At 45.7% G+C, this 12,983-nt stretch overlaps 1 protein-coding gene across 4 annotated transcripts; it reads left to right on the forward strand.

The window, feature by feature from the left end:
- paxip1 (PAX interacting (with transcription-activation domain) protein 1) lies at nucleotides 1-11,934 on the forward strand. 4 transcript variants are annotated; one of them, XM_083690205.1, is made up of 25 exons: nucleotides 1-170; nucleotides 1,238-1,372; nucleotides 1,504-1,547; nucleotides 1,807-1,870; nucleotides 2,098-2,208; nucleotides 3,071-3,536; nucleotides 4,060-4,229; nucleotides 4,560-4,688; nucleotides 4,788-5,213; nucleotides 5,325-5,624; nucleotides 5,916-6,114; nucleotides 6,331-6,425; nucleotides 6,708-6,803; nucleotides 6,947-7,084; nucleotides 7,620-7,741; nucleotides 8,134-8,318; nucleotides 8,690-8,733; nucleotides 9,072-9,136; nucleotides 9,484-9,586; nucleotides 10,118-10,286; nucleotides 10,392-10,492; nucleotides 10,692-10,826; nucleotides 11,029-11,104; nucleotides 11,230-11,289; nucleotides 11,586-11,934. In XM_083690205.1, the coding sequence occupies exons 1-25, from the start codon at nucleotides 90-92 to the stop codon at nucleotides 11,600-11,602; spliced, it is 3,531 nt and encodes a 1,176-aa protein (XP_083546331.1). In that variant the 5' UTR covers nucleotides 1-89; the 3' UTR covers nucleotides 11,603-11,934. The 4 variants fall into 4 exon arrangements, with proteins under 4 accessions (XP_083546331.1, XP_083546328.1, XP_083546329.1 ...); XM_083690202.1 differs by having other exon boundaries at nucleotides 4,560-5,213; XM_083690203.1 differs by having other exon boundaries at nucleotides 4,560-5,213; nucleotides 5,919-6,114.
- The last annotated feature ends 1,049 nt before the right edge of the window (nucleotides 11,935-12,983 follow it).

Genomic DNA, 12,983 nt, shown 5'->3' on the forward strand with positions numbered 1-12,983 from the left:
CTTCACAGTGGAATAACTTTTTCGAACCGACTTAGTTTTCAGTAATTATTCTGTACATAGTTATTTCGATTTACATTTCATGGACAATAATGTCGGACGAGGAGCCGAAGGTCCCAGAGGAGCTTTTTAAAGATGTCAAATTCTACGTTGTCGGGGACATTGATCAGAAGGTGAAGCTAGCCTGTAGCACAGCGTTAGCCAAATACATTATAATAATAGCCATCTTGTGTAGCAAAAAGCAACGATCATAAGAAGACAGGACACTAACAGAATCACACGATCAGTTGCAGCTACCTAATATGTACTTGCATGTCATTTAAATTATGAATTGAAAATCTAGTGCAATATTGGGTTTACAAATTGATAGCTGCCCATATATCCGGATGAGGTTTGACTGGGGAGCTATTGAAGCTAGCTTCCTCTGCTCTGCAGCCAGCGGGGATGGAAGCTAGCAGCAGCAGCTAACCCGCTCTAGTAGCTCGATCTGATGTCAAGCTAACGTAGTTCGTAATGCAGCGAGATGCTTGGTAATCTAAATGCTTTTGCACACGTCGTTAGCTGGTGGCTAGATACATTGATAATCTTTGAGAGAATAATCACCCTTTTGCATAATTGTGCGCCTGTCATTGCGCCTGTGCGACGCTATCTCTGCCATCGCAGAAAAGACCACTAGCTGGAATCAGACTTCCTGCCAAATAGTGGTTTTCATTCGCTCTTCTTTTCCCTGATATCATGTCTTTATAACTGGAAATTAAGTAATGTTTTTTTTTTACTTGTAAGATTTGTGATTGTTCTTATGTTTGGCCATAAATATACCATATATCTGCCTATGTAAATAACGCCCTTTCCCGACCACAAAATAATAGGCTTTAGTGAATAGGATAATAGGCTATATGTGAATAGGATCTTGAACATGTATAAATGTTTACTAAGTGTTGGCCTAAAAACAAACAATGAATAGATATTTCAAGATGCCCTCGAGCTAAGATATTATATGCTGGACCTATAACAGTAAAACGTACACATCAATGCTTTTGCTTATGATGACTGATGTACAGATGATTCACTTACTTTAGACAAATGGATAAAAGCGTCTGCTAAATGTCCAACATTTAAATGAGTGATGCCTAGCTAGCTGTAGTGGTATGGAACAGTCTGCTTAAATCATACGTGTTGGCTTTAAAGTGCAGTGGTTTTTGCTTCGTGTTTGTGTTTGACCCTTTCTCTCGCATTGCAGGTAGTGCAGCTGCTGAAAGCGGGCAAAGGAAAAGAGGTGTCCTACAACGCCTTGGCAACGCACATCATCGCAGAGGACGGGGACAACCCTGAGGTCGGCGAGTCACGTGAGGTCTTCGACCTTCCCGTTGTCAAGGTAACAAGTGTTCAGTGATTACACCCTGCCGTTCAGCCATAACACCTGTCTGTCGTACTCTTGATAACGATTGGATTTGTTCAGCTGTGGAAGTGGCGTATTGTGACGTAACGGTGTCCTTTCCTTTTCAGCCATCTTGGGTAGTCCTGTCGGTCAGATGTGGAGACTTGCTACCGTATCCTTTCAGGGATATACACGTTTTCATTTTAGTTTTTCCATTCATTCCCTTTAATCAGGAATTCATTTCTTGCTTTTCTGATATCGTCCTATAGCAGAAGTTGACACCCCCCCCCCCCCAGAACCGATAGGCCAATCCCGTTTATTCCTGGATTCATCTCTGTTGTGTGCCTGATCACATTCCAGTTGGTTTATGTTTCTGAATGAAAATGCTGACACTTCGCATGAATGGTTTCCTTGACAACTGATGCTTACAGAGTCACAGGATTCTCCCCAGAGTCAGGACAGATATTCTTCGGGGTCACGGCATGCCTGACCAAGGTACAGTATGCCCTGTTACTGTTGTGAGTTGATATGAAATTCAAACTACAATGTTTTTCTTTTGTTTAGAAGGCTAAATAAATCGATACGTTATACTTTACTAAAAGTAAAACTAAAACGTGTATGCCAATATCTACAGAGTGTTTTCAGAGTATTTTTGGATAAAGTAGTTTGCGTAGAGATTCTTCAAGCGTGTTTTTTCCTCTTTTATCTCTTTGTCTGTTTAGCTACCAGAGGATATCAATGCTCTGTGGGCCTTGATCACGTTCTACGGTGGTGAATGCCAGCTGAACCTGAACAAGAAGGTCACTCACCTGGTGGTGGAGAAGCCAGCGGGGGTAACTATGCTTCAATACTAACCTTAACCCATGTCATAGAAAAGGTGTGTGTGTGTGTGTGTATATTTAGGTTTCTGTGTGTGTGTGTGTGTGTGTGTGTGTGTGTGTGTGTGTGTGTGTGTGTGTGTGTGTGTGTGTGTGTGTGTGTGTGTGTGTGTGTGTGTGTGTTGCCATCTTTAGGATTGAGGTGTCTGCTGAGGGAGGCCAGGGAAACTGTCTGGTCCAGTTTATAGTCTGGTTGCATTGCTTTGTCACCCGTTTGTCTGATGGTTATTGCAGGAAGAGAAGCCCTGGGTTTTACAGCTGTCTTTATACCCAAGCATCAGGGGGGAGAATAGGGCCTGCTGATTGGTTATCTAGCTACTCTGTGTCTTTACTGGCCCACTGATAAACGCCTGAACACAACCTATGACCCATTACACTGTTACTACTTCTGGTTGCAGCTTGATTTGACTATTCATCTTGGATACATACAGTACCAGACAAAAGTTTGGACACACCTTCTCATTCAATGGTTTTTCTTTATTTTTATTATTTTCTACATTGTAGATTAATATTGAAGACATCAAAACTATGAAGGAACACATATGGAATTATGTAGTAAACAAAAAAAGTGTTAGACAAACCAGAATATGTTTTATATTTTAGATTCTTCAAAGTAGCCACCTTTTGCTTTGATGACAGCTTTGCACGCTCTTGGCAAGTTTGTGTCCAAACTTTTGACTGGTACTGTATATAGATAGATAGATATGAGAACTTTGCTGCCATGAAAACAAAGTAGTTAGAAATCTGACACACACATCTCCGCTAAACATGCTGTAAAAGTCTGTGGAATAACAGATGTTTCCATTGTGCTCCTCAGGCCAAGTACGAGTGTGCCCTGAAGCACAGCAGCATCACAATCGTCACGCCCGAATGGATCTCCGAGTCCGTCCGGGACAAGACCAGGAAGGACGAGACCCTGTACCACCCTCGCCTGACCTACCAGGAGGAAGACGAGGAGGAGGAAGAGGAGAGCGACTACGAGTGCGACCAGCGCTCCCGCTCCGACGGCAGCTACAGCGAACGCCGCTCCAGGTCCCGCAGGTCGAGCCTGGCCTCCTCGCGAGACGATTCGCCCGTCAGCGCCCGCGGCCCCTCCCCCAAGTCGGAGCGCCGGGACGAGCTGATGTTCGACGATTCGTCGGACGAGTCGCCGGAGAAGGAGGAGCGCAACCTCAACTGGACGCCGGCAGAGGTGCCGCTGGTGCCGCCGGGGAAGCGGCGCCTGCAGCCGGTGAAGGACTCGGGCCTGATTAACCTCTGCGCCAGCGTGCCCCCTGTACCAGGTAAACTATTAATGATGAAGACAGTTGAATAATAATTCGCCGGATTTAACCGCTTTTAGATTGCTTTGCATTGTGTTGGGGAGATCCCGTCTCACCCTATAGCCTCACCCTATACCCTAACGCCTGACCCCTAACGCCTAACCCCCAACGCCTAACCGCCATCAACATGTAGCGGCACTGACTTAGGCGCTAATGTCTTCTTGTATTCCTTCTTTCCTCCTTTCCTTACCATCTCCTAGCCCTCTAGTTGCTAGCGTCTACTAGCTCATTCTGATGCTCTTCCTTGCAATAATGTTGAGTTACGTGGTGGTTCTCTGCTACTGACGGTGAATGGAAGTTATTCTCAGTCACTCAGGGATGACGATTCCAGAAGCTTGGTAGGACATCCATACATCTTCGTCTCTTGCCCACCTTGTTCACCTAAGACGATCTTAGTGCCACAAAGCTTTGGGGAACCCCACCCCCCTCACCTGGACGATAGTATCTGCCAAATGACTGAAATGTAATGTGACTGTCCATATAGGTAGCGCAGGACCACCTGATGCCCGCCCTGCCCCCCTGGGTCCTAGCACCCCCCAGGGGTCGGAGAGGTCGGAGGTGACGGCGGGGTGGAGCCCTGCTGCCAGGACGTTACGGAACATCACCAACAACTCTGACATACAGCAGGTCACCAGGCCCTCCAACGTCCAACACGTAAGAACACTGCACTAGTCGCCTGTCCAGATACTGACCCCCCTCCCCCTAGAGCCTTAGCCCTGATTCCAAGACCCAGGGGAAGCCTGCTTCTAGGCTTAGAAAAAGCATTTCCAAGAGAGAGTCTCCGTTGAAAGTGTGATTTAGCCCGGGACTCGTCTTAATCTGTGTCTGGTTTAACTGCCTCTTGGTGCGCTCATATAGAAGTCTGTTCCTTGCATATATATGCATGATATGGTAAAGCTATGGTGTTATTCCTAGTCCATGCCGTGTCTAGTCTGTGTTAACCGTGTTGATGATGTGTCCTGTCCTCGTTTGTCTTGACCATAGATCCTTCATGGTCTGACGAGTCTCACAGCCTCAACTAAGACACTGGAGCAGCAGCAACAGCAGCAGCAACAACAACAACAACAACAACAACAGCAACAGCAGCAGCAGCAGCAACAACAGGCCAACCAGGTACAGGCCAACCAGGTACAGGCCAACCAGGTACAGGCCAACCAGGTACAGGCCAACCAGGTACAGCCTAACGTCCCCCCAAACCCCCTGTTCAACCAGGCCAAGCCCCCCGGTCAACAGCCGCTGACCGCAGAGGCACAGCAGCAGTTACTACTACAGCAGCAACAACAACAACAACAACAACAAGCGCACCAGGTTCCCCAGCAACAACAACAACAACAACCGCACCCACAACAACAACAACAACCTCAGCAGTTGTCACAGCAACACCACATGATGCAGCTCCCGCCACAGCAGCTGATGCAGTTACACCACCACCAGCAGCAACAGCAGCAACAACAACAACAGCAGCAACAACAACAACAGCCGCAGGTTCCACAGCAAGGCTTCCCTCAGATGCCCCAACAGGGTCACCAGTTCCTCCAGCAAGCATCACATCAACAACAGCAGATCCACCAACAACAGATCTTCACCCAACAACAACAACAACAGCAGCAGCAGCAGCAGCAGCAGCAACAACAACAGGTAAGAGGGGCAGACACCTTGAAGTTTAAAGATCTATCTTTTATTTTATTGTGTGTCTGTTTCTTTAAAGTGAATTATGATTTTTTTTAAATGCCTATTTTGCCACACCAGTTCTCCCAGCAACAACTGCGGCCGCAGCAGCTCCTGAGGCCCCCGATGCAGCAGCAGCAGTTACAGCAGCAACAACAACAACAACATGCATTACAACAACAGCTACACCAGTTCCAACAGCAGAGGCTACAGATGCAGCTCCAACAGCAGCAACAACAGCAGCAACAACAACAACAACAGAACCAGCAACAACAACAACAGTTACACCAACAGCACCTCCAACAGCAGCAACAGCAACATTTCCTGCAGCAGCAGATGCAGCAACAACACATGCAGCAGCTACAACAACAACAACAACAGGTTCGGTCACTGGTTATGTTCCAGTATACTAGAGATATGAAATTGCTTAGTGAGAGTCTTTAAAACATGCATCATTGCCATAAAGTCAACCAAAAGCTACGGGTCAAAGATTCAAGGTGTGAAGTACTTTGTGACAAAAACGTTTGGTCAACAACGCCATACAAATAAAGTTTGATTGTAGTTGAACGACATCAGCAGCAGTCGGTCAGGTTCCAGGTTCAGCACGAGGTGAGATTGTTTTGTTAATTAAAAGCGGCATACAAATAAAGTTTGCTGTGATTCAAATAACAGCAGCAGCAGCAGCACCTCCAGGGCCAGGGCCAGGGCCAGCCGCTGCAGCACCAAGCCCAGCTCCACCCCCAGCAGCCTGGGCTCCAGCCTGGGGTTCTTCCCCCCCAGCAGCAGCAGCAGCAGACCTCCCTCCAGCTCCAGCCTCAGCCTCAGCCTCCTCAAATACACCAGCTGTTCGGACACGAGCCTGGACAAGACAGTACGTTGACCTGGCTTCCCTGTTAGCCTGTAGCGGTTAGCATTAGCAACAGCTACTCTTCAATGGGGGAGGGGGAGGAGGAGGAGGAGGAGGAAGAATCATTGAAAACATGGTTAAACTGTTAATGACGTGATGTGGAGATTCAGTGATGTGGTCATGAATGTGTGACGATTTGTTTGGATGACCCTCCTCTCTCTATTTGTCCGTGTGTCACAGTTCCTGAGGATGGCTTCCTGGTTGGCTGTGTGTTTGCCATCGCTGACTACCCTGAGCAGATGGCAGACAAGCAGCTACTGGCCACCTGGAAGAGGGTAAGTGAAAGATTCTAGAGATTCCCGTAGTAATTCATTCAATGTTTTGTACTTTAAAGGGGCACTTCACCGATTTTTAACCTGATATTCATTATCTCCTGCACCAAACCTAGTGTCTACGGATGTGAACACCGAAGATTATGAATATGAGGTTCTGTGAAGTGCCCCTTTAAGACCAATGCATAATGGAGACGAAGGGACTAGTTTGACTCCCTGAGTGTGTGTCTGAGTGGTGTGTGTCTGAGTGGTGTGTGTCTGAGTGGTGTGTGTTGTCACCTCCAGGTTATCCAGGCCTATGGTGGAACTGTGGACTCCTCTCTCAACAACCGCTGCACTCACCTGCTGTGTGAGAGCCAGGTCAGCAGCATGTATGTACAGGTGAGTACCACTGTGTGTTTGCGCGTGTGTGTGTGTGTAAGCTCTCTAGTTGTACGTGTGTGTGCAGGCCCTGAGGTGTGTGTGTGTGTGTGTGTGTGTGTGTGTGTGTGTGTGTTTAACTGTGTGTAATCCCCCCCCCCCAGGCCCTTCGAGAAGGGCGGCGCTGTGTGACGGCTCACTGGCTGAACACCATCCTGAAGAAGAAGAAGATGGTTCCTCCCCACAGGACGCTGCACGTCCCCTTCGCCTTCCCCCCCGGAGCCAAGCCCTGCTCCCAGCACGTACGTGGCACTTCCTGTCTATTTGGCCCTATTCCATTTCTTCTTCTTCTTCTTCTTCTTCTTCTTCTTCTCCTTCTACTTCTTCTTCTTCTTCTTCTTCTCCTCCTCCTCCTTCTTCTTCTTCTTTTCCTCCTTCTTCTTCTTCTTCTTCTACTCCTTCTTCTTCTTCTACTTCTTCTTCTTCTTTTCCTCCTTCTTCTTCTTCTTCTTCTTCTTCTTCTTCTTCTTCTTCTTCTTCTTCTTCTCCTTCTTCTTCTCCTCCTCCTCCTTCTTCTTCTTCTCCTTCTACTCCTTCTTCTTCTTCTTCTTCTTCTTCTTCTTCTTCTTCTTCTTCCACCCACCACCACTCCCCTTCATCCTAGCACACCTTTGTTTAAAATCTCTCTTAAACTAAACTCTTAAACTCTCTCACACACACACACACACACACACACACACACACACACACACACACACACACACAGATGGGATTATTTCTCAAATATAGAATTTGAGAGATAATGAGTTGTTTTCTGGTCTTCCTCTTCCTCCTCAGATTATCTCAGTGACGGGGTTCGTGGATACGGACCGTGACGACCTGAAGCTGATGGCGTACCTGGCGGGCGCCAGGTACACAGGTTACCTGTGTCGCGGTAACACAGTACTCATCTGCAAAGAGTAAGACTACTGTTCCACAGACACTATTCTTGATATCCCCGCCATGACTGATCTGTCTGTCATAACACACGCACACACACACACACACACTCACACACACCTGCTCATCGCTCATCTTACCAATGTGTGACCTCTTCATCCCCACTATCCCCCTGTGCAAGTTTCTCTCCTGTAAATAAATAATAAAAAAATAAATAATAATCTTCCTTTCTTCTAGCATTGTGACTGCCAATAGCCCCAGGTCCTAGCATAGATTACTTTTTCTTATGATGACTGATGGATAGATGATTCACTTACTTAGTCAAATGTATTTGTTGTAGATCGCTTTGGATAAAGGCGTCTGCTAAATGCCATAAATGTAATGAAATGTAATTGTGTGTGTGTGTGTCCAGGTCTAGTGGGCTGAAGTATGAGAAAGCCAAGGAGTGGAGGATCCCGTGTGTCAACGCCCAGTGGCTGTGTGACATCCTGCTGGGCAACTTTGAGGCTCTGAGGCAGATCCAACACAGCAGATACACCAACTTCACCCTGCCAGAACCCCTCATCCCCAACCCACATCTGGTCCACAATCTACTCGGTATGGTCTTAATCAGTCAGTCAATCAATCAATCAATGTCAGTCAGTCAATCAATCAATATGAGTCCATCAATCAATCAGTCTTATCTATCTATCAATACAACTCTCTAATCCCATATGGTACCTAACCAACATCTGATCAGAAATTTCGGTCCCGTAACACAATCAATCAGTCTGATTAATCCAGTTGGATCATCCTTACTGGGCAAAACACTGAGCACTCCCTTGCAGTAGGGAGGGCATCCGGGTGTATTTTTATTTTATAGTGTGATATTGTAATTATTGATGAAAGCCCACTCAAAGTCTGGATACAAGCCCACTCAAAGTCTGGATAAAAGCCCACTCAAAGTCTGTTTCTCTGTGTGATTCAAGGTGCTTGGCGGGTCCCTGTGAAGGTGTCACCTGATGCTCTGGCGGTGAGTCTGCTCACCTCTCCTCAGCCTAACGTGGACATAGTCTCCTCCTACACTAGACAACATAATGCTGATAGAGGAAATGACTCAGGGAGGATAATTAAGTTGTCTAATCTAAATAAAACTGTGTGCAGTAAATTGTTTGTGGGCTGTGAATGACCTTTGTTTCTCTCTTTCACCTTCTCCTTCTTTCTCTCTCCTTCTCTCTCTCTCTCTCTCCTTATCTCTCTCTCTCCTTCTCTCTCTCTCCTTCTCTCTCTCTCTCTCCTTCTCTCTCTCTCTCTCTCCCTATCTCTCTCTCTTGTCCCTCTCCTCTCTCTCTCTCTGTATACCATGAGTAGTCTATGCAGCTCCAGCTGAAGCAGAAACAGTCTGACACCCCTCAGCCTCCCACTAAGAAGCCAAGGTGAGGCCAGGATGTTAACGTGTCATGTACTGTGTGTGCTCAGTGGAGGCTGGTGGAGGTAGAAATCGGAGGACAGGCTCATTGTCATGCACGTGTTTGATACCACTCTGTTACAGTGAGCTCGTCCTCCGATTTCTACCTCCACCAGCCTCCACTGGTGGAGCTCCAACGAAGAATTCCAATGTATGTAATTCCATATCTACAAACGGCTGAGAAACTTGACTTCACTTGACTTGGCAGTGAATGTTAAGTTGCGCAAATCTGTTGAGTATTTAGTTTGGTAAAAGCAGATGGTTTCAATGTCTGAACCCAGTGTAGTGACATCCCTCTCATTCCCTCCATGGTAGACTGGAAGAGATCCAGTCCCCTACGAAGAAGCTTCCTCTGGAGTCCACCCCGCACGTCTTCTTCACTGGGTTCGAGCCTACGCAGGTCCAGCAGTACGTCAAGGTAACGGTCCTTTTTAGGTCTCAGTTGTGGGCCGTTGTGTGTTGGTCATGTTTACATTTCATTGGCAGTGCTGGGGTCCAGAAAAAGAGATGTTTTGGGGAGTCAAATATTGACATTTTTATTAAACAGAATCGATTCCGGAGTCAAACCCTTCTGGGACGTAGCTGGAAGGCATAACTAACTATTTCAGAGAAGGACGCAGGCCTTTATCTTTTGCCCTTGGTGCAGTCTGAAACCATCTGTTGTTTTGGGTGATAGGTAATGAATTTACGACAGGGTGGGTGTGTGTTTAGACCAAACAGGAGCAGGTTTGGAGGCCGTTTGGGGACTGACTCATGACCCAGAGAAATGTTTGTGCAGGCACAATACAATCATGGGGTTAAAATGAATCCTGAACAGTAGCACCTGCTGTAGACCCGCCTGTAATAGTTCTCTCTGTCTGTCTCGCTCGCTCTCTCTGTCTGTCTGTCTCTCTCTCTCTCTCTCTGTCTGTCTGTCTTGCTGTCTCTCTCTCTCTGTGTGTGTGTGCAGAGGCTACACAACCTGGGAGGGGAGGTAGCGGAGAGCGCCCATAAGTGCACTCACCTGGTGGCCAACAAGGTGACAAGGACCGTCAAGTTCCTGACAGCCATGTCCATCGTCAAACATATTGTCACCCCTGATTGGCTAGAGGACAGCTGGAAGAGCCAGAAGTTTGTTGGTGAGTTGGTTTGGCTCTCTCTCTCTCTCACACACACACACACACACAAAAGCACAAACACACCTTTTGTTCTAAACGTGTGTGTGTGTGTGTGTGTGTGTGTAGATGAGCAGAGTTTCATGCTGAGGGATGCTGAGGCGGAGGTGCTGTTTAGCTTCAGTCTGGAGGAGTCTCTGAAGCGGGCTCACAGTGCTCCACTCTTCAAGGTCAGTGGACGTCCTAAACTTATGGAATCTACCGTCTGTCTCCCTGGAGGTCCATTCCTCTGTAATTAGCTTGAGACATTAAATTAATGTATTTTACAGTCCAGTTGTGATCAGATTAACTAGTCATAATGTGTCTTGAGTGCGTTACATACCCAAGAATACACGTCTATTCCTGTCCCGTTCCCCTCTCCCTCTCCAGGGGAAGTATTTCTACATCACCCCGGGCATCTGTCCCAGCCTCACCACCATGAAGGCCATCGTGGAGAGCGCAGGAGGGAAGCTGCTACCTAAACAGCCCTCCTTCCGCAAGATCATGGAGCACAAACAGAATAAGGTAAACGAACCAACGGTGATCAACTTGATCTCGTGTTGTGAAGCACCTCTCGTACAACACATGGCAGCCCAACAGGCTTAGGGGACTGACAAATCTGTAAGACAATGCCCCACTCCACAGTATTACTCCTACCTGATTCTGAAGAATGTTGGTGAGGTTCCATGATTCTAGAACTGATGGCATTGTTGTCTGTCGTTCTCAGAACCTTCCAGAGATCATCCTGATATCATGTGACAATGATCTTCATCTCTGCAGAGAGTACTTCTTGAAGAACATTGGTAAGAGCAACATGCAAACACTACATTTGTTGTTTTTTTACACCGTCTTGTCTGTGATCCAAATCAGACGACAGCCTAATTTAAACCTCTCTCTCTCTCTCTCTCTCTCTCTCCATCTCTTCCAGACGTCCACAACGCTGAGTTCATATTGACCGGAGTTTTAACCCAGAAGCTGGATTATGAATCATATCCTTTATACACGTTATCCAGTGAGAGTCAATATTGTTTAAACACAGCCATTCAGTGCAGCCCTGACAGGGACACCATTGTGTGTTGAGATGTTAGTTCAACCGCTGTTAACATGGATCTGGAAATGTTAGTGTGCTACTATCTTATTACTGCATTTTCAATGTTGTTGTTTTTGTAAGATATCTCATATCATTGTCAGTTGAGGTTCTGTTCATTACTTTATTATCCTTTGCCATTTATAGTTTTAATTGAGTAACTTCATAAAAATGTCGCCTTTTCCTTAACTATCTCACGTATAAATTTACTTGATGATGATGATGAAGAAGAAGAGTTATGGAAGTGCATTTCTCCATCTACTGAGGACCTATTGTGGAGGAAGCAATCAAGACTAAAACAGCTGCAATGTACAGTCTCACACATGTTTTTGATGTTTTACAAGATTTTATACCCTGTGGATAGATCCAACTGTCGTTTTGTAGCTTTTTGTAACAACAGTTGATAATAAATACACAAATAAATGATGTTATTTTTGTGGATTGAATGTTTAAATTATTATTGATTTATTTTAACATATTTTGTATTGTATTGTTAAAGGTTCCAATCGTTATTCAATGCTTTTGGAATAAAGATCAATAATTTTGTTGTCAAAATGAAAAGTGTGTTGGGTTTTCTTTGTGTCGGCTCACAATTATTAGATGTTTATGAATGACGATATACAGTAGTGTTATTTATCAATCTTTGAGGAATGAAGTACACACATATACACACGTACATACATATTATTATGTTACATATTTTTGTCAGTCCCACACTGATCTCGGAAGTTAAGCTCCAAAGACATAAAAGCAGTTGATGAAGTCAGACCTACACACTCTCCAACAATGGGAATATGGCACCTCTACTCCTGATCTTACTTTTAAGACGCAATTCCTAAAAGATTTGATTTAATTAATTGTTAATGAGGTGTTAGAGTAGTTACTGGTGATGGCAAATTGCTAGCTGTCACACAAACCCGCCTAGCCCTGCAGCCATCTCCCAGCCCCACTGGTGGGCGGGTAGTCAGACAGCCTGGGGTGATGCCCTCAAAAACACGCAAGATTGAATTAGCGCCGCAGCCAAGGTCGTGTGCCAGATATCGTAGCCTACGCGGTGAGCTGACGATCAATGTAAGTAGAATAAGTTAGAATTAAGTGGGTAATAGTTGGCGTTTGGTTTAAATGTACATGTAGGCCTATGGCACGTCTAGTTGTGTATCAATATGTTGTAAGATCGGCCTAGCTTTCTTTCTAGAATTCCTTTTACTTCTAGCACAAGTAGCCTAAGGTATTGCCGATAACCTTGGTACGACGTCTGTAGTGGACCCATCGGTCCATGTGGACAGGAGACGATCTCCGTCTTTCTCTCCAGAGAACAATAGGTATGAGGACATCCAGGACTGTACAGTGTTCAGGGATTAATGGTCTTCTAAAAATACACCTTGTTCTAAAAGCATACTAAGAATATATCATATCAATTATCATAACCTACACTATCTGTTCTAGTCGAATGATGCCCCCCGACATTACTGGAATTGACAGTAATCAAACATCCAGTGATTGGAGGCCCTGCAGTCCAAGAGATAGTGGAAATGATATCCATGATCAATGTTGATATGTTGGTCTGTTATCAGTAGTATTTCTAACACCCAAAC

Source organism: Argentina silus, assembly GCF_951799395.1.
Source record: "Argentina silus genome assembly, chromosome: 18".
NCBI lineage: Eukaryota > Metazoa > Chordata > Actinopteri > Argentiniformes > Argentinidae > Argentina > Argentina silus.